Source organism: Ovis canadensis, chromosome Y (assembly GCF_042477335.2).
Source record: "Ovis canadensis isolate MfBH-ARS-UI-01 breed Bighorn chromosome Y, ARS-UI_OviCan_v2, whole genome shotgun sequence".
Classification (NCBI taxonomy): Eukaryota; Metazoa; Chordata; class Mammalia; order Artiodactyla; family Bovidae; genus Ovis; species Ovis canadensis.
The window spans coordinates 7,532,755-7,551,921 of NC_091271.1; the positions used below are offsets into that span (position 1 = coordinate 7,532,755).

General features: G+C 35.7%; 1 protein-coding gene across 5 annotated transcripts in view; it reads right to left on the reverse strand.

Moving 5' to 3' along the window:
* The window catches only part of LOC138431423 (ubiquitin carboxyl-terminal hydrolase 9X), a 141,587-nt gene that overhangs the window by 90,980 nt on the left and 31,440 nt on the right, over positions 1-19,167 (reverse strand). For all 5 annotated transcript variants that reach the window (XM_069573566.1, XM_069573564.1, XM_069573565.1 and 2 more), the window contains 8 exons: positions 15,451-15,596; positions 11,844-11,923; positions 9,412-9,524; positions 7,735-7,953; positions 5,226-5,341; positions 4,777-5,028; positions 4,563-4,701; positions 1,138-1,290 (listed from right to left, as the gene is read on the reverse strand). In XM_069573566.1, the coding sequence (XP_069429667.1) occupies positions 1,138-1,290; positions 4,563-4,701; positions 4,777-5,028; positions 5,226-5,341; positions 7,735-7,953; positions 9,412-9,524; positions 11,844-11,923; positions 15,451-15,596 (1,218 nt within the window). The remainder of the gene's footprint in view (positions 1-1,137; positions 1,291-4,562; positions 4,702-4,776; positions 5,029-5,225; positions 5,342-7,734; positions 7,954-9,411; positions 9,525-11,843; positions 11,924-15,450; positions 15,597-19,167) is intronic.

Sequence of the window (19,167 nt, forward strand, 5' to 3'; positions counted from 1 at the left end):
CATCAACCTCTATTAGTTGGTAAAATACCTGCTTAATCTAGAGATATAAATTAAATTCCAAACACTCTAAATGCTTTAAAGATGCCATTTATGTAAATAAATTTTATACTCAATTTCTTGATATAGGTAGTAATAAGCTCCAGGAATTCATAGGCAAGTTTATGACAGAATTTTTCAAAATAAAATTAAGAAAAAATAAGGCAAAATAATGGGAGTCTTTCAAAATTGAAACTTAAGTGCTCCATAATCGCAAATGAACATTTCATTGGGTTCTCTTTAAAATAAACTTTGTAATCCAGAGCTTACTAGTACTTACCACATGACCAATCAAGAACACTTGTCATGAGGTAACTGAACTATACATTAATAATTCAGAAACCAAAAATGTATTTATCTCATGGAAATAATTCAGAAACCAATTATTTATCCTCACGGAAAGTTTAAATGTTCCAGGAATTTCCTGGTGGTTCAGTGGTTAAGAATCCCCTTATCAATTTAGATTCAATTCCTAATTCAGGAAGATCCCAATGCCACCGGGCAGTTAAGCCTGTGGGGCCACAATTACTGGCACCACATGCTGCAGCTACTGAAGCCCATGTGCCTAGAGCCTGTGCTCCACAAGAAGAGAAGCCACTGCAATGAGAAACCCACTCATAGCAACAAGAGAACAGCCTCCAATCTCAGAAACTAGAGAAAGTCTGCACAGCAAAGAAGACCCAGTGCAGCCAAAAAAAAAGAGAAAATGTTTTAATGTTCTAGTATAATCATAAGTTTTTATAAGTAACATAGTAATACCACTCTTGTAACATTTTTTTCTTTACATAATTCAGAGAAAAATGTGAAATCTGTAACTTATAAACCTCACAGAAGATATAATTGTTGTAAATCTATACATTATATATAATTGTTATATAATGTACAATTACACCCTTTATGAGAGGGTGTCATAATGGGAGAAATTTATTTTTTAAATATTATTGGCTAAAAACAATTCTTTTAATTTTCAATAAAAATATTCTTGGCAAGATTTCTGTTTATATCAAGAAACTCACATACCATTACATAATGAGTACCACAAAATACTTAATTTTTAGTATTCTGCTTCTAAAAAATAAAACAGCATCTTAAATTCCTTACCTGTGCTGCCCAGATATTATCAAGATCTTGTAACGTAAGAGCTTTTTCTTTAATCACAAAACGAAGAATCTTCTCTAGCTTTTCTACATACTGAGGTTGATGAAGACTATCTCGCAAGACTATGGATAAGATATTGTTCTGCTGTATCCATTCCTAAATATAATACAAAATTTTATTTCAACACAGGAAGAAGCATTTTTTAAAAAGCGAAATAGGGAAAGAGAATTGGAAAAGGTGATCAAAAGGTATAAACTTACAGTTGTTAGATAAATAACCACTGGGGATATAATGGACAACAGTGATGATGACTAGAGTTAACACCACTGTAGAGTTTACTTTAAAGTTAAGACATCAGATCATATGTCTCATCAAAAGGACAAAAAAAATTTCTTTAAGCAACAGTGGATGCCAACTAAATTTGTTATAGCCACTTGATAATATGTTAAGAAAGTCATTATACAGTATACAGTTAACTTACATACAGTGCCATGTGTCAGAAGAGTGTGTTCATTATTAAAGGACAGAAACAGCAAGGACCTAACAGAAGCAGAAGAGATTAAGAAAAGGTACAGTAACCCTTACAGGAGTGATGTTCTGCACCCTGAAGCTGCCAGTGTAAATGGGGCTATGTATGTCAGCCTCCCACCACCCTATGTCTCTCTATTAAGTAACTTGATTCTGGATTAGACAAATAAAGTTGTAATCCATTTAAAAAAAATAAAAGAGGTGGCAAGAATACACAGAAGAACTATACAAAACAGATTGTCATGACCCAGATAACCACAATAACGTGGTCATTCACCTAGAGTCAGACTTCCTAGAGTGAAGTCAAGTGGGCCTCAGGAAACATTACTATGAACAAAGCTAGTGGAGGTGATGGAATATCAGCTGAGCTATTTCAAATCCTGTAAGATCATGTGGTTAAAGGGCTGCACACAATACACCAGCAAATTTGGAAAACTCAGCAGTGAACACAGGACTGGAAAAGGTCAGTTTCCAATCACAAAGAAAGGCAATGCCAAAGAATGTACACACTACCACACAACTGCGCTCAATTCAACACTACCAAGGTAATGAGCAAAATCCTTCAAGCTACACTTCATCAGTATGTGAACTGAGAACTTCAAGGTTTACAAGCTGGATTTCGAAAAGGAAGAAGAATCACATATCAAACTGCTAACATCCATTGAATCCCAGAAAACACAAGGGAATTCCAAGAAAATATCTACTTTTGCTTCACTGACTTTATTACATCTTTTGCTTGTGTGGAACACTACCAACTGGAAAATTATCTTAGAGATGGGAATACCAGAACACCCTGCGTATCTCCTAGAAACCTGTATGCAGGGCAAGAAGTAACAGTTACAACCAGACATGAAACAACAGATTAATTCAAAAGTGGTAAGGAATAGGTCAAGGCTGTATACTGTCACCCTGCTTATTTAACTTATATGCAGAATACATCATAAGAAATGCCGGGCTGGATGAAACACAAGTTCAAATCAAGATTGCTGGGAGGAATATCAACAACCTCAGATACACAGATGACACCACCCTAATGGCAAAAAGTAAAGAGTAACTCAAGAAACTCTTGATGAAGGTGAAATAGAAAGGGGAAAAGCTGGCTTAAAACAACATTCAAAAACCTACAATCATAGTATCCAGTCCCACTTCATAGCAAATAGATGGGGGAAAAATGGAAACAGTGACCGACTTTATTTTCTTAGGCTCCAAAAATCACTGTGGATGGAGACCACAGCAGCAAAATTAAAAGACACTTGTTTCTTGGAAGAAAAGCTATGACAAACCTACACAACATATGAAAAAGCAGAAACATCACTTTGCCAACAAAGATCCATACAAAGCTATAGTTTTTCAAGCAAGTCATGTACAGATATGAGAGTGGGACCATACAGAAGCCTGAGTGCTGAAGAACTGATGATTTCAAACTGTGGTGTTAGAAAATTTGAGTCACTAGGAACACCAAAGAGATCAAACCAGTCAATTCTAAAATAAACCAACCTGAATACTCTTTGGAAGGACTGATGCTGAACCTGAAGCTCCGATACCCTGATGCAAAGAGCTGACTCACTAGAAAAGACACTGATGCTGGAAAGGATTGGAAGGTAAAAAGAGAAGGGGACAACCGAGGATAAGATGGCTGGATGGCATCACCAACTCAATGGATATGAATTTGAGCATACTCAGGAAAACAGTGAAGGACAGGGGAGCCTGGGGTGCTGCAGTCCATGTGGTCGAAAGAGTCGGACATGACTTAGTGACTAAATGACAGCAGTAATTTAATATTAAAATAACTCTACAGGATCCAATTTTAAACGTAAGCATTCCCAGATATGTGCTAAATATACAATTATATCTCATTAATGTAATGTGCTTATTGTTATTTTAATATAAATTCATTAAAAACTATATTACATAAAAGCAGAAAATCTACTTTTTTCACATACAGAAAATGCTCCTAAAAATACAAGAGAGAAAACACTTTTCAACTATCTTCAGAGAGCAGTAAATGTTGTATTTACAATCTGCCTTAGATTATTTTACAAATAAATCAAAAAGGCTACATAGCAATGACAAATGGCTCCAAGAGTTTTTGAACACTTAGTTTCTTCATCTCTCAAAAACTGGTAACAAGCCTACTCAATATTTTGAGTAGTCAATGCTCAACATCCCAAGGCAAGCAAATTGCATATAGGAATGGTGACCCCCCCAACACTGAACGTGAACCTGGCTCTAGGTTATATACGCTTCTCAGTATAACCAAATGCCTTCAAATTATCTATTAGCAAATTTTAATTATTTCCACAAGAAAAATGAAGATTCTGTTAAGGCAGAGGTTGTTCTTTACAGATATACACATCCAATGCTGGCACAGAATATGCATTCAAAAAATATTACTGAGTAATTTATCATTACAACTTACTAGATCCTACTCATTTAACTCAAAAATGTATAGAAGTATCTATGGTGTATCAATGTCAAGATGATGCTGAAATAGGTATTTTAAAAACAAAGTTCATAAAAATCATGCTACTTGTCAAAATTTTATTCTTTTAATTATCATCTGCTTTTTAAAACTTCTAAATTGAACTGGCAAATTATCACCACATCAATTCATTACTAGATCTAGATTCCATATATACCAATCCCTTCTAAAGATCACCTTTATTCACGTCATTCCAACCAACACATCAAACTATATACTTGCATCATAAGTTAGCCTACCACTCCTAACAATGAATCATTTGCTATTACTACTATAAACAAGTTTTAGTATTTAATAGTCCATATTTAAATCAATCTCCTAATATCAGAGTTAATTTTGTTGTTGTTACTTCTAACAGTAACAGGTGGTAATTTTCCATAAGCAGATACTTATTCACAAAAGAAGCAAAGGGACTTACTGCCATTCTTTCAGCTGTCAGCCATTCTTCCTCTTCAGGATTACCATGCCGATGAGTATAATATGATACACTAGAAATCACCTTGTTAATTTCATTCAAGGCATTCATCTTCCCATTAAAAGAAGAAATTTGCAACAATCTACAAGAAAAATTTGGATTGACTATCACTGTACAAAACTAAGCAAGTAATTATTTACAGAGGAAGGTATCTTACCTGAGTATCATTTTCAACCTAAAAATTTCTAAATTTTTCACAGTTTCTTCTTGGTCTGGAATCCTTGAAGCTAAATTCTTCAGAGACTTAATAATCATTGAAAGGGCATCATTTTTAGTTTCATTCTTTGCTTCTTTCTTCAGCTCTTCATCAGTTAAATTTTCTAAAAATTGTGGAACTGTTTCTATAATTGGAATAAAGTACTTTTTCACTGTATGTTGATTGAGAAACTCATAGCATTGCCCAAATGGTCTGAAATAAGAAAAAAAACATTTCTGAAATATCACAGACTTTTACAAAAACTTAAATCCTGAACTAATTTCAACACTTAAATTTTTTAACATTTTAAAATAAGAAAAAAGCAGAGTAGAATTTGGAAACAATTATTTTCAAGGTACTAAACTACATTTCTATAGTACAATGAATATTAATTTTTCAAAATAACTTACTTAATAAGAGCTGCAATTATCTGAACATTTAATGCTGATCCATTAATAAAACGATCATGCAAAATCTGGAACCCATTTAATATGCCAAATTTATTGATGAGATCCACTAGCCAACCCTGCAATACAAATGATTTAAGAAAAATGTTAAAAGTTAGTATTAGAAATAGCTTTGTTTGAAGTAAGTCATAAACAGGACATTTCAATAAAATAAATACACAGTTGTACTTTAAAAGAACACAAACTATTTCTGTGAAATATTTCTGTGAAACAGTCACAGATATATTTCAGAGATCTGTTCTGTGTATAGCTTGAGCCAGAAGCAGCATGGGTTTAATTTACAAAGTAATTCCTAATTCATGGCTGATATTTGTTCACATCCCATAGGTCTGGTAAAGAGGAATTATGACTGCCAAAACACACTAATGAAACTGTCTGAAGCCAAAGAAAAGGAGATAGAAAAGAGAAAACTATAACTCTTCACACATAAGAGATCCTCACTGCTTTAAGAAATCCTGTCATCAGACGCTTGCTCAACAGAATCAAATCTACAATTAGTAAGGATATTAAATGTATGAGGCCAACATTAGTGTGACACCAAAGCTAAGCAAAGACTGTAAGGAAACTGCCCTCAATGATATACTAGCAATCAAATTTTTCATCATATTAAATGTATGACATACACAAACCATGTCAATGCAAACAAAAAATCCACAATCATGAAGAAAGTTAAATGGACAAAATTCAACACTTCATCATGACAAAAACACTCAACAAAATAAAAATACAAGGAAACTGCCTCAGCATAATAAGGGCCAAATAAAAACCCAGAGTAAAGATGAAACTCAATGGTGAAATACTGAAAGCTTTTCCTCAAAGTTCAGGAACGAACAGGGATGTTTGTTTTCATTAATCTGTTCAACATATCACTGAAGTCCCAGCCATAGACATTAAGCAAAAAAAGAAATGAGGGACATCCAAAGTTACTAAGAAAACAGTGAAACTAACTCTACATAGAGACTGCATGTCATTTTATAGGGATTCTGTACCGTTATGCACTAATTTGATACTCTATTTTAATGAGCATGACAGTGTACATATGCACACTAAAGGTATGTCCTGCAGTTTCTAATGCTAATGTCTTCCATATATTTCATCATTAATTAAAATAAATATAGTCAAATAGCCTTTGAGACAGTAAAAGGCCATTAAGGTAATGCTTAAGCCACCAAGACATGAGAACAGACTTATATAAAAGTCCCTAAGAGCCAACTTCCCTCACCAGGTCTACTGGTACTGTGCTTTTGCCTGTTTTTCTTATTTCTGCTGCTGCTGCTGCTGCTAAGTCGCTTCAGTTGTGTCCGACTCTGTGCGACCCCACAGACCACAGCCCACCAGGCTCCCCCGTCCCTGGGAATCTCCAGGCAAGAACACTGGAGCGGGTTGCCATTTCCTTCTCCAGTGCATGAAAGTGAAAAGTGCAAATGAAGTCACTCAGTCTTGCCCAACTTTGCAAGCCCATGGACTGCAGCCTACCAAGCTCTTCCATCCATGGGATTTTCCAGGCAAGAGTACTGGAGTGGGCTGCCATTGCCTTCTCCATTTCTTATCTCTACTGACATATAATTAACTCCTGTTTTCTCCCACCCTGTCTCCTTGAAACTGGTTATAATTTGGGTTAATATAAAGGAAATGATATATTCCCTATAAAATAAGGACAAATTAAAAAATTATTTACTTGACTTAAAAGTGTAAATTCATTAAAAACTATATTACTTAAAAGCAGAAAATCTACTTTTTTCACATACAGAAAATGTTCCTAAAAATATAGGAGAGAAAACACTTTTCAACTATCTTTGAAGAGCAGTAAATGTTGTATTTACAATCTGCCTTAAATTATTTTACAAATAAATCAAAAAGGCTACATAGCAATGACAAATTGCTCCAAAAGTTTTTGAACACTTATTTTCTTCATCTCTCAAAAACTGGTAACAAGCCTACTCAATATTTTGAGTAGTCAATGCTCAACATTTTCTAAGAAACTGAATGCATTGTTTAAAAAAAAATGTATGAAAGCAAAATAATACAACCCAGAAAATCAGTGTTAACAGTCTTTACATGAATTTTTTCTATTGCTAAATATATTAGGTACAAAATATATACAGTAAGTGCAAACAAGGTAATGGTTAATGTTCACTATTTATAGTAGTTATTTATGTTCTCTAAAGCAGAAAGCACTGAACCACTGCTATGAGGGGAAACAGATTAGATTCCTATGAGCATCTTCATCAACAAATAAATACAAATAAAGCTTTGTTCAAGCATAAAATTACATTTAGTACGATGCTCATGAGTTCAACAGTAATAACTCAATAATTCACATTAAATAATTTGTCTTTAATCAGAAACCTACGTATAACAAAACAAAACTAAGGAGATTAATGCCACTGGAGTTCTAAGATAAAACAGAACAATTTTAATATTTAATTTTGAAATTAACAAACCAACACACTTTTGGTGATCGAGGATCTGAGCAATGAGCAAATAATTCATCTTCAGGTGACTGGGCACTTGTGGAAACTGATTCACAAGGACGTGTACCGTTGTAGATATGAAATTTGCAATGAGGATTTAAGGCCATGGCGAGAAGTTCTAGAAGTGGAAACCAGTCTTGGGACAACTTGGCCACACAAAGTTCCACTAGGCGATGAGTATTGTTAATAATGCATCTCTGTTTACATTGGGTGTGGAGGGATTGATTTACAAAGAGAAAACAGAAATTTCAATCAGAAAGATTAAAATCTTGTTAATGATCTCACATTTTCTACACAGATGATATGAATTTTAGTCAATTTTAAAAATACTGAGATCAAACTAACGTATCAGTACAATAAATTCATAGTTATTTACTTCATAATTGTATTTTACCCATTTCAAAAGCTATTTCAGAAGGGTTACAAACGCCCCAGAGGCTGTCTATTTCTGCTGCATGTGCACAGGAAACAATTTACACTTTTCTTTTTTTGGAGTTCATACTCTATAGTCAGTAATTCCAAAATCCAAATATTTTAAGTCATGTAAATTAACAGATATAAAGACATGTAATCTAAGTCTCAATTAAAAAGTCAGAGATCATTTCCAAAATGCATACTTCTATAACTAAAAATTTACATGTCAAATCAGAAAATGTAAGGATTTATAATTATGCCACAATCATTTCTACGAAATTGTCCAAATTCTGCTTTCTACATTGAAGTTCACAAAAATTATGTTTACTTCACAACTTTTGATTAATTCCATTTCAAAAATGCACAGAGGTTTGGACTAATTATAATCACAGTGCTTCAATGCTTCTACTAAGATGCAAACCTTTAACACTTTCAAAATCTGTGGAATACAAAGGTAAGTTCTTTAAAATTAACAGTAGCAAGAATTACTTTTGTTCTAGACTGAAGATACTGCCTTAAGAATTTGTGTTTCCTGATGCCAGTCACTTCAACACATGACCAATCTGAAAATAATTCGAATTTCTTTTGAATTGTTTTATTAAAAGTGAATTTGAATTCAAATCATAAACTTACAGGAGTACTGCTGCTGCTGCTAAGTCACTTCAGTCGTGTCCGACTCTGTGTGACCCCACAGATAGCAGCCCAGCAGGCTCCCCCGTCCCTGGGATTCTCCAGGCAAGAATACTGGAGTGGGTACTAGTTATTCAAATTTCCAGTGAAGACTTTTTTTCTCTCTACTAATTGCAAAGGTCAAATTGTGCAAGACACCATGACTGTCACTTCTGCTATAGTTTATCAGCTACATATGCAACGAAATCTCACACATCATTTGCTATCCAAGTATACTGGGGGGGGGGGGGGCGGTCTCTTATTATATTCCCCATCTGGAGTATTTTTCATTCTTACTAGTACATAAATTGAAGGACTCTTTTCCAATCAACCAACAAACACTTGATGAAATACAGTACTTGCATAAAGTCACAGGCACAGGGATTCCAGGTAACACACGAAACCAAGTTTTCGTAACTCAGTATGTCAAGCTCATTCTTAAAGACCTTTAAGGGTATTAAATTTATCAGTAGACCTGATACATTATTCACAGTTATGTTTTCCAGAGAAAAACCCACAAGGACCACCATGTAAATAAGACCTCAGTCTCCAGTGTAAAGGATGAGACTCACATGAATTTCAAACTTCCAGCCACTCACTGCTTCATCCATAAGAATTTTAGTGAAAGATATTGTTAGCCCATCTCGGAAAAAACGTTGACATGCCTCACTTTTAACATCAAGACCTAAGAAAAGGTGAAAAATTAAACTAAGCATGACACAAAGTAAAAATTTCTCAGCCAATACATCATTAAAAATAAACTGTTATAAACAATTTTAGTTTCAACTGAAAGACAATATTGTAGCTTTTGAAATGAGATACTGAATTATTGAAAGAGGTTAAAGATAACTTATTTACACTAAAAACATGCAACTGAAAAATAAAGTATTAATAAACTCAATAAACTTCAGAAACACTGAGCTATATTAAACTACATCAAATTAATGAATGTAAAACTACATCAAATTAATCCAAGTGCTCTGAAATACAATACTATACTTTGTTAAAACAAAGAACAGTTACCAGGAAGATAAGGTATACAAACCACTCCATTCACTTCCTGAAAATATAGCTCAGAACTTTTAAACAGTAATAATTTAAATTTTTCATTTGGCTGTAAACTATCTGTTTATAATCAAATTGAAAAGGTGAATCCTGTCTTCTACTTCTAATTTAGTTCTTTTGCATTCTAAAATCTAAAGCATCTTCACGTGATTTAACAGAACAAACTTACAGCTCTATCACCAAAATAAGCATCTTCATGTGATTTAATAGAACAAACTTACATGCTTCCATCACCAAAATAAGACTTGTAATTCTTCACAACCCAGAAATATTGAATTAATACAATAAAGTATACTGCAGTTTGATTACTTATTGATAAATTAATGTCAGCTAAACCAGGATTTCCCACAAAAATGTAGACTTCACTTCACAGTAACTATGATCCCAGAAAAAAAGAGAAGAAAAAAATGAATGCTATTAAACAAAATAGCATTTCCAGTTTTTATTTATTTAATATTGCTAGGATCTAGAACAAATAAGCCCTTCAATAAATAAATACAGTGCAAACTAACCACACTGTTGAGAAAAAATGAGAAACATTTTTTATACAGTAATATATTTTCACAGACATTAGAGTATGTTTGTATAATCTTAAAACAAAAAAGCATGTATTAAATGTTTAGGATAGCTGCTGTGAAGATAAAATTATCACTTCTGTCATGGAGTCAGAAAGATTTCCCAAGGTACCACAGATGTTAAAAATAGGCCTAAAAACACTATACTTCGTAAATATATCTCTGAATAGTTGATTTCAAATCTTCACTGGATGGCCCAGAAAACATAATGATACTATATTTTGTTTTAGCCTTAAAGGCTGTAACTAAGTAAAATATATAAGAACTCATCTGCTACAAGAACTCAGTTATTGTTTTTGAGCAAAGTCATTGAAAAATAATGAATTGCAACAGAAAATTTTTATATCTGGGTTAAGAGATTTTGCTAATTGCTTTAAAACAAACACATACACACTTAGGCAATCTTTACTTCTCAAGACCTTTTTCTTTCTCAGAAAAAACCTTTGCGTTTAAACAAAAGTCAAATATATTATCTTGACAGTTTATTACAAAGATAACAGATGGGGTTACCATTAGCATTTCCATTGCTTTCACAGGCTTTTTTACTAAATGACTCAAAATGCAAAGTAAAATAAACTTTACTGAATTTATTTGCAAATTTAATGTATTTCTCAAACATTAATGGCTTAGGTACAAAACAAAGTCCACAAAAATCACTGAAGTCACGTGGCCTTATAGTACTTTTAAATTATAAAATATACTATAACGTTATGCTCTTCCACAGGTTTCCCTGGTTGCTAAACTGGTAAAGAATCCGCCTGCAGCGCAAGAGACCCGGCTTCAATTCCTGGATGAGAAAAATCCCCTGGAGAAGGGATAGACTACCCAATCCAGTACTTTTGGGATTCCCTGCTGGCTCAGATGGTAAAAAATCCACCTGCAATGTGGGAGACCTGGGTTGGGAAGATTCCCTGGAAGATAGCATGGCAATCCAATCCACTCCAGTATTCTTTCCTGGAGAATCCCCATGGGCAAACGAGCCTGGAGGGCTACAGTCCATAGGGCTGCAAACAGTCGGACATGACTGAGCAACTCAGCACACCCATGTGCTAGAAAATGTTTCTCACTTTCAAGTGACAACCACTTTAAAAATAGGGGGGGGGGGGGGGGGGAAGATTCTATCTGTAAAAATATGAATAATCACCAAATTCTGCTTTCAATTCTAAAGGTCTTAAGGTCCTTACAGCTTGTCCAAATGTTTCCATGAATGATTGCTGTAACTTTAACAGCTATAAGCTCTACTGGAAAGTTTAGTCTAGTGTAATCTAGAATTTTATAACTGAGAAAAGCAAAGCCATCAAGAACAATGTGAAAATATGTATAATAGCATGCATAATGAAAAATACCATAAAATACAAACTCACCTTTTTTACTAAGATCAATAGCAGCTTCTAAAAGCACTTCTAATTCCCCTTTCGGCAAAACTGGAACCACCCAACGAGGTCTAAAAATTAATACAGGACTTTAAAATGCTCCAGTTGTTGAGCACAAATAAAATATCATAAATAACTTTAATGATATTTAAAATCACAAATAAGTTTAATTTATCTGCTACAACTGCTTTACTAGCAAAAAGTTTTAAAACTCTGACTGTATTATATAGTCACCATACAATTTAAAAGAGTTTGGCAAGTTACATGCTTAGTGCTACAAATACAATTTTTTAAAGCACTATCAAAATTCAGATATAACATTAAGAAGGAATTCATTTAATAACTTTCACAGATGACAAAAACTAAAAATACTTATTAATTAATTATATAATCATTATTATAGTAAATAAGAAAAAGTGTTGCTTTGTGGTTCAGGTTTACTAGTAAGAAGAAACAGTCTGACAGTCTTTTTCTTTAGTGCCTTCTTCACAACAAAAGAAACGAGGCAAAAGAAATAAGGAGAAAGAAATATGGCTGGTTTCTCAATTCACATCAACAGAAAATTTACCAACCCTTCCTGAAGATTATGTGAATTTTATCTTCTCCAAGACTTCATACAGTAAGTACATTTCAACATCAAAGCAATTATGCAAATACCATCGTATCCAGCTAGGTTTCTCAACTATCAGAAAAGCTCAGTCATCCAGGAATCAATCTACTACTAACTCACTACTCCTAAAGCAGGGGTCCCTCCGCTACATACAGAGGTGAGCAGTGGGTGAGAATGAAGCTTCATTCATACTTAAAGGCCCCCTCTATAAGTCACATTGCTGCCTGAGCTCCACTTCCTATTATATCAGCACTGGCAGGAAATTCTCATAGGAACTTGAACTCTACTGTGAATTGCACATTCAAAGGATCAAGGTTGCAAGCTCTTTAGGAGAACCTAATGCCTGATGATCTGAGTCTGAGCTGAGGTGGGCTGGGGAATGGCTCAAATACTAATTATTAGCAGAGAGATTTGACTGCACAGAGACCATGATACATCAACTGCTTGCAGACTTATATCAAAACCCCATTAGCAAGTGGCAAGTGACAATGGGGTGGCAGGCTTTAAGTTAGAATCCCACACTTGTTTTAGTCCACATGTGACCTCCCATTATTTTAGCTACCACTTCCAGCCCTGCCTCTTTCTCGGGAGACACCTGTGCACCATGCACCTGTCTCGGTTGCACTTTTCATAAGACCACAAGCTAACCTAGCCACAGTGAGTAAAAAATAAATGTCTCTGAAGAGCTTCTTTGAAAGGAGTGAAGACCCAATGATGAGACAGCAGAAAACTGGGGAAACACAGAGGAAATAGCAAGAGTCCTTCTTAAATTACATGTTCATTGCAACAGGTGATTCACATTCTCCAAGCCCACTATGTGGCAACCAGCTATCCATCAAAGTAATGAGATCTTCACTAGATGGAGACCAAGCAACCTGCATTAGAAGACAAGCTGCTAGAATTTTTCAGAAGTAAAAAAAGGTGAACAAAGAACAAAAGCAACTACTGAAGGCCACCACTTCACTGAATGTGTCTGCACTGAGAGCATCATTCTAATTGGCTAACTGCATTGCTAAAGCTTAGAAGCCCTTTACTGTTGGTGAGCGGCTGATCCCGCCTGGTGCTAAAGACACAGTTCAAAATGTGCCAAATGTTCCTCTCTTGGGTAGCACCATAACTAGACAAATTGATGAAATAACAGAGGATACTGAGGTACAACAGTTAGGATTAATGAGTCACTATGGTACACAATCTAGGTTAAGTCTTCCTTTGTTGACAACAAGACAATAGGATATGTTGTGTATACTTTTGCTACCGGCCAACAGTACAGCTTTTTTGACTATGTATCAGGAAAATGTAATGGGTCATTTTGTATTGGTATATGCACAGACAGAGCAGCTGCCATGACTGGTCTGCTTTCTGGTTTCACTACTTGTGTCAAAGAGGTCACTTCTGACTGTGTCTACACAGGGTCATCGTAGAGAAATGCTAGGTACCTGAAAAATGTCACTTGAACATAAAGTTACACAGGATGTGATTAAAATAATCAACTGCACTGAACAATATGCCCTAACGCAAACCTGTTGACACAGCTATGTGAGGAGATCAATGCAAAGCACGTATCTCCTGTCTTATACAGAGATATGACATTGCTTTCTAAAGGCAGGTCACTAGCCAGTGTTTTTCAGTTATGAGTGCCACTCCAGTGATTTCTTTTTAGAAAACTGTCACCCCTGGCAGCATATTTTTGTGACACAGAATGGGTCATAAAACCTGCTCACTTGTGTGACATGTTCAATCTGCTCAATGAACTCATTCTGTCACTTCAGCTGTGCTCAAGTTGGCAGATAAAGTAGCTGTGTTAAAAACAGACTAGAATCATGGCGACGAGTGAACACTGGAAGTTTTAACACACTTCTAACATTAGCAGAGATTTTGAAAGAGATTGAGACAGGGACTTCTTTATCCCAGCTAGTGCATGATCTGGAGAAGGCAATGGCACCCCACTCCAGTACTCTTGCCTGGAAAATCCCATTGACGGAAGAGCCTGGTAGGCCTGACGGAAGAGTCCAAGGGGTCTTGGACTTAGAGTCCAAGGGGTCGCTAAGAGTCGGACACAACTGAGAGATTTCACTTTTGCTTTTCACTTTCATGCACTGGAGAAGGAAATGACAACCCACTCCAGTGTTCTTGCCTGGAGAATCCCAGGGATGGGGGAGCCCAGTGGGCTGCTGTCTATGGAGTCACACACAGTCGGACACGACTGATGCGACTTAGCAGCAGCAGCAGCAGCAGTGCCTGATCTCAGCTTTCAAAGGAGTCTGAGTATTACTTTCCAACCACAAAAGACTCACAGCTGGGAAGGAATGGACCAAGACCCATCTGTGAAGAAGCCAGGTGAATCAACTCTGTCCATGCTAGAGGCAGATCAACAACCTGAGATCACAAATGACAGCGGCCTTTAAATTATTTTTGAGACATCTTCAAATCTCCATACATTCTGAATTAAAGTCAAGGTGGAATATACTGAGATTTTCACAAAAGTACCAAGAAACCTGCCTCCATTTCCAACAGCCTTTCTTTTTCTACAGCGAGAACAATCAAAACAAACAAAGTATGGAGTAAACTGGACATAAGCAAGACACTTCAGGTGTCACCGTCTCCCATCATCCCCAGATGGGACTGTGTAATTGCAGGAAAACAAGCTCGGGGTTCCCACTGATACTGTATTATGGTGAGTTGTATAATTATTTCATTATATATTCCAATGTAATAATAGAACTGCCCAATAAATGCAACATGCTTGAATCGTCTCAAGAAGATCCTATTTTCAAGCAAACTGTATTCAATATCCTGTGACAAACTATAATGGAAAAGAAGATGAAAAATATATATATACAATGGACTTGTTTTACAGTAAAGAAGAAATTAACACAACAATGTAAATCAATTATGCCTCAATAAAATAAATTTTAAAAAACCTAAACAAACAAAAAACCCTCAAAAAAAAAAACAAAAAGCAACTCCCTGCCAAAACAGTGACCTTACCGGTTGATCATGTCATCCAACTTTGCCAGGTCAGCATGAGGAAATGCAGGTTCCTCATCTTCATGTTGAGGTGGAGCATCACCTTGACCTTGTTCATCTGGAGGAGTTGCTGGGGAATTCTCATTGGAAGAATCAGGTGATGAGGTCTTAAAATGAAATACTATAGATTAAAATTTTTATAGTATATGTACAATATTTAGCAGTTCAGATGCCAACACAGGTTAGATGAAAAATATATATATTTTAATTGTCAATATATATCTGTAAATACTTGATAAAATGAAGATCACACTGCTTCTCTTTTCCTGCCAATCTATGAGAATTTTTCCATATAATTAATAATCTTATAATAAGAGTGAATTAATGGCTATATACTACTACATGAATTATCTTGATGAGAATTAACATTTGCTGCCAAACAGTATAATCACACTGAGCCTTCTTAATTACAAATCTTTATACAAAACTGGAAAAGAGACAGAAACTTCTGAGACTACAAGACAGAAGTCATCATGACTTCTTCCTCCTCCTCTCTTAGGGCAATCTCTCTGTTAAAAGTTACATACCAGGTCCTAAAGACTCTTAATCACACATCTTGAAGACACTGTGCACAGGTGCAAAGGACTGTGTTAAGAAACTGAGGCCTCCAGCCAAGAGACATCTGAGAGAGCCACGTGGAAAGGAAGTCCCCAAATCCAGTCAAATATTCAGAATAATGTAATCCAAGGTGACAAACTGACCAAAACCACAAGATAATATGACAGAACCATTTAGTTAATTCATTCCCAAAATCTTCATGCACCAAAACTATGACAAAATGGGTGTTTGTTATTCCAAATTACAAAAAAAGAAGAAAGGACAGAACTTAGCCAAAAGGCTACATAAAATATAGATGCTTAAAAGCAAGAACCCAAAAAGAAAGAAGTATAGGAAAAGACTTTTGCTTTACAATACAACTAGTAAGGAGTTTGTAAGCTGTTATTTCTTCTTAAACTAAAAGAGCTGAACACTGCTATACATCTGAAACTAACACACTATTGCAGATTTACTATACTTCAAAAAAGTGGGAAATATTTAAAAAATAAAAGAGCTGAATAAAATGAAAACCAACAACGGTTCTCAGATTGAGCAAAGAATTAAGGTCAAAGTTAAAATGATCAAACACAAAATGAGAAAAGAGTTAGGGGAACACTGGAAATCAAAACTGCCAGAGCAGAAAATCACAAGTATAAACCTCCATGGAAACCAAACCAGCAGTTATAGCCTTAGCTGCAGTTTCATTTTCCAAGTTTTAGTTAGCTGTAGCGAACCGCAGACTAAATCAATAAAATCAAAAATTCAAAATATAAGTAATCAGAAGTTTTAGACTGTGAGCCACTCTGAGTAAACAGATGAAATCTCAAACCATGCTGACCCTGCCCCACCTGCCTGTGCCCTCAACAAGAGTATCATGAGTCTCTCCCAATTATGAGATTGCTTTCATAATGCAGTACTTCTGTTCAAGCAACCCTTATTTTATTTAATTATGACAACCAAGCACAAGGTAGGTGATTCTGGCAAAATTCAGAAATGTCAAAGAATGCTGCAAAGTACTTGGTTTAGGTGAAAAGTTTTAAGTTCTTGAATTAACAAGGAAAAGAAAAACCACATGCTGAGATTACTAGGACCTATGGTATGAATAAATTTTCTATTTATGTGAAATTGGGAAGACGGAAAAAGAAGTTCAACGGAAGTCTGCTGCTCCACCTCAAACTGAAAGTTAAATCCACAGTACATGAGTACTTAGATGGAAAAGGCATCACACTGTGCAAGATATTTTGAGAGTACATTCATATGCTATTACTATTACTTATACTATTATACTATTACTGCAAAGTTCTATTTTATTATCAATTACTGTTAATCTCTTAGTGCATCTAACTTAATAAACTAAACTCGATCACAGGTGTCAATGTTTAAGAAAAAATATAGTTATCAATGTACACAGAAATGCTACCTTCAAGTTTCAAGCATTCACTGAAGGGTCCTGGAATCTTTTCATTGGGAATAAAGTGGCCTGGGGCAGAGGGAGGTACTATTGTATTGAGATAAGAAAACCTAAATTATAATCGATTAATTGCTAGAAGCTCAATATGGTAAGTCTGAGAGTTGAAAACTCCAAGGGGTCAAAACTTAAGGGGACTCAGTACATTTCTAAGCTTTACTTCCAGAAAGTCTCATCAAGCGTTCAAAATGAAGACTGGAAAAAAATTCCCTGGTGTTCCCACTAGGATGGACAAGGTAGCCATTCTGAAATATGCTCTTCAAGCATTCTATTCTTAATAGGGCTGATCCTCAGGAACCATTGCCTAACCTACTAGTTTTTTTATTAGAATCTAACCAACTTGCAGCTTCCCTGGTAGCTCATCTGGCGAAGAATCCAGCTGTAACGCAGGAGATCTCGGTTCAATTTCTAGGTTGGGAAGATCCCCTGGAGAAGGGATAGGCTACCCACTCCCGTATTCTTGGGCTTCCCTTGTGGCTCAGCTGGTAAAGAATCCACCTGCAATGCAGGAGACCTGGGTTTGATCCTTGGGTTGGGACGATCCCCTGGAGCGGGGAAAGGACACCCAGCTTCAGCATTCTTGGGCTTCCCTGGTGGCTCAGAAGGTAAAGAACATCCTGCAATGTCGGAGAGAAGATCCCCTGAATCAACTTAACTTTCTCTAGTAGTTACATATGGTGGAGAAGGAAATGGCAACCCACTCCGGTACTCTTGCCTGGAAAATCCCATGGATGGAGGAGCCTGGAAGGCTACAGTCAATGGGGTCATGAAGAGTCGGACTCGACTGAGCAACTTCACTTGCACTTTTCACTTTCATGCACTGGAGAACGAAATGGCATCCCACTCCAGTGTTCTTGCCTGGAGAATCCCAGGGACGGAGAACCCGGTGGGCTGCTGTCTATGGGGTTGCACAGAGTTGGACATGACTGAAGCGACTTAGCAGCAGCAGCAGCAGTTACATATTATGTGAGACAATAAAGAAAGCTTGAGTGCTGAAGAATTATCTTAGCTGTTACTTGCACTAACTCATAATTTGTTCAATATAAGCAATAACATATTTAAAAATTAAATATTTGGGGAAATGAAAAAAAACAATATCAATGATATAAAGGACCACAAAGAGGAGTTATGAATAATTTATTACAAGGAACTTAAAACTACCCATATAACAGTGAATGTACAGATCAGTTACATATGTATGCTGCCAACACTAAGGCAACCACTATAAAAGTTAAAAAAAGAGCTCAAAAAACAGAGATATGAATGGTATGTTAAAACAGGAGAGAAATGGGAATCATTAAAACCACAAAAGATAGAAGCAACATGGAACACAAATCTAAGGACAAGAGCAAATAATAGAAAATAGTAACAAATATGGAAGGTATTTATCCAACTATTTCAATAATCACATTAAACCTCAAAGGTCTAAATATACTAAATAAAGGGCAAAGATTGAGTGGATCAAAAAGCAATTCAGGAACTTCCCTGCTGGGCCAGTGGTTAAGAATCTAGAACTCAAGTTCAATGCCTGGTCAGGAAATGAAGATCCCACATGCTGCAGGGCAATTAACCCTATGAGCTAAAAACTGAGTCTGTGCACTACAAAGATCCCACAGAATGCAACAAACAATCCATGTGCTGTAACTAAGACCTAACAATGGTCTGTCTAGTCA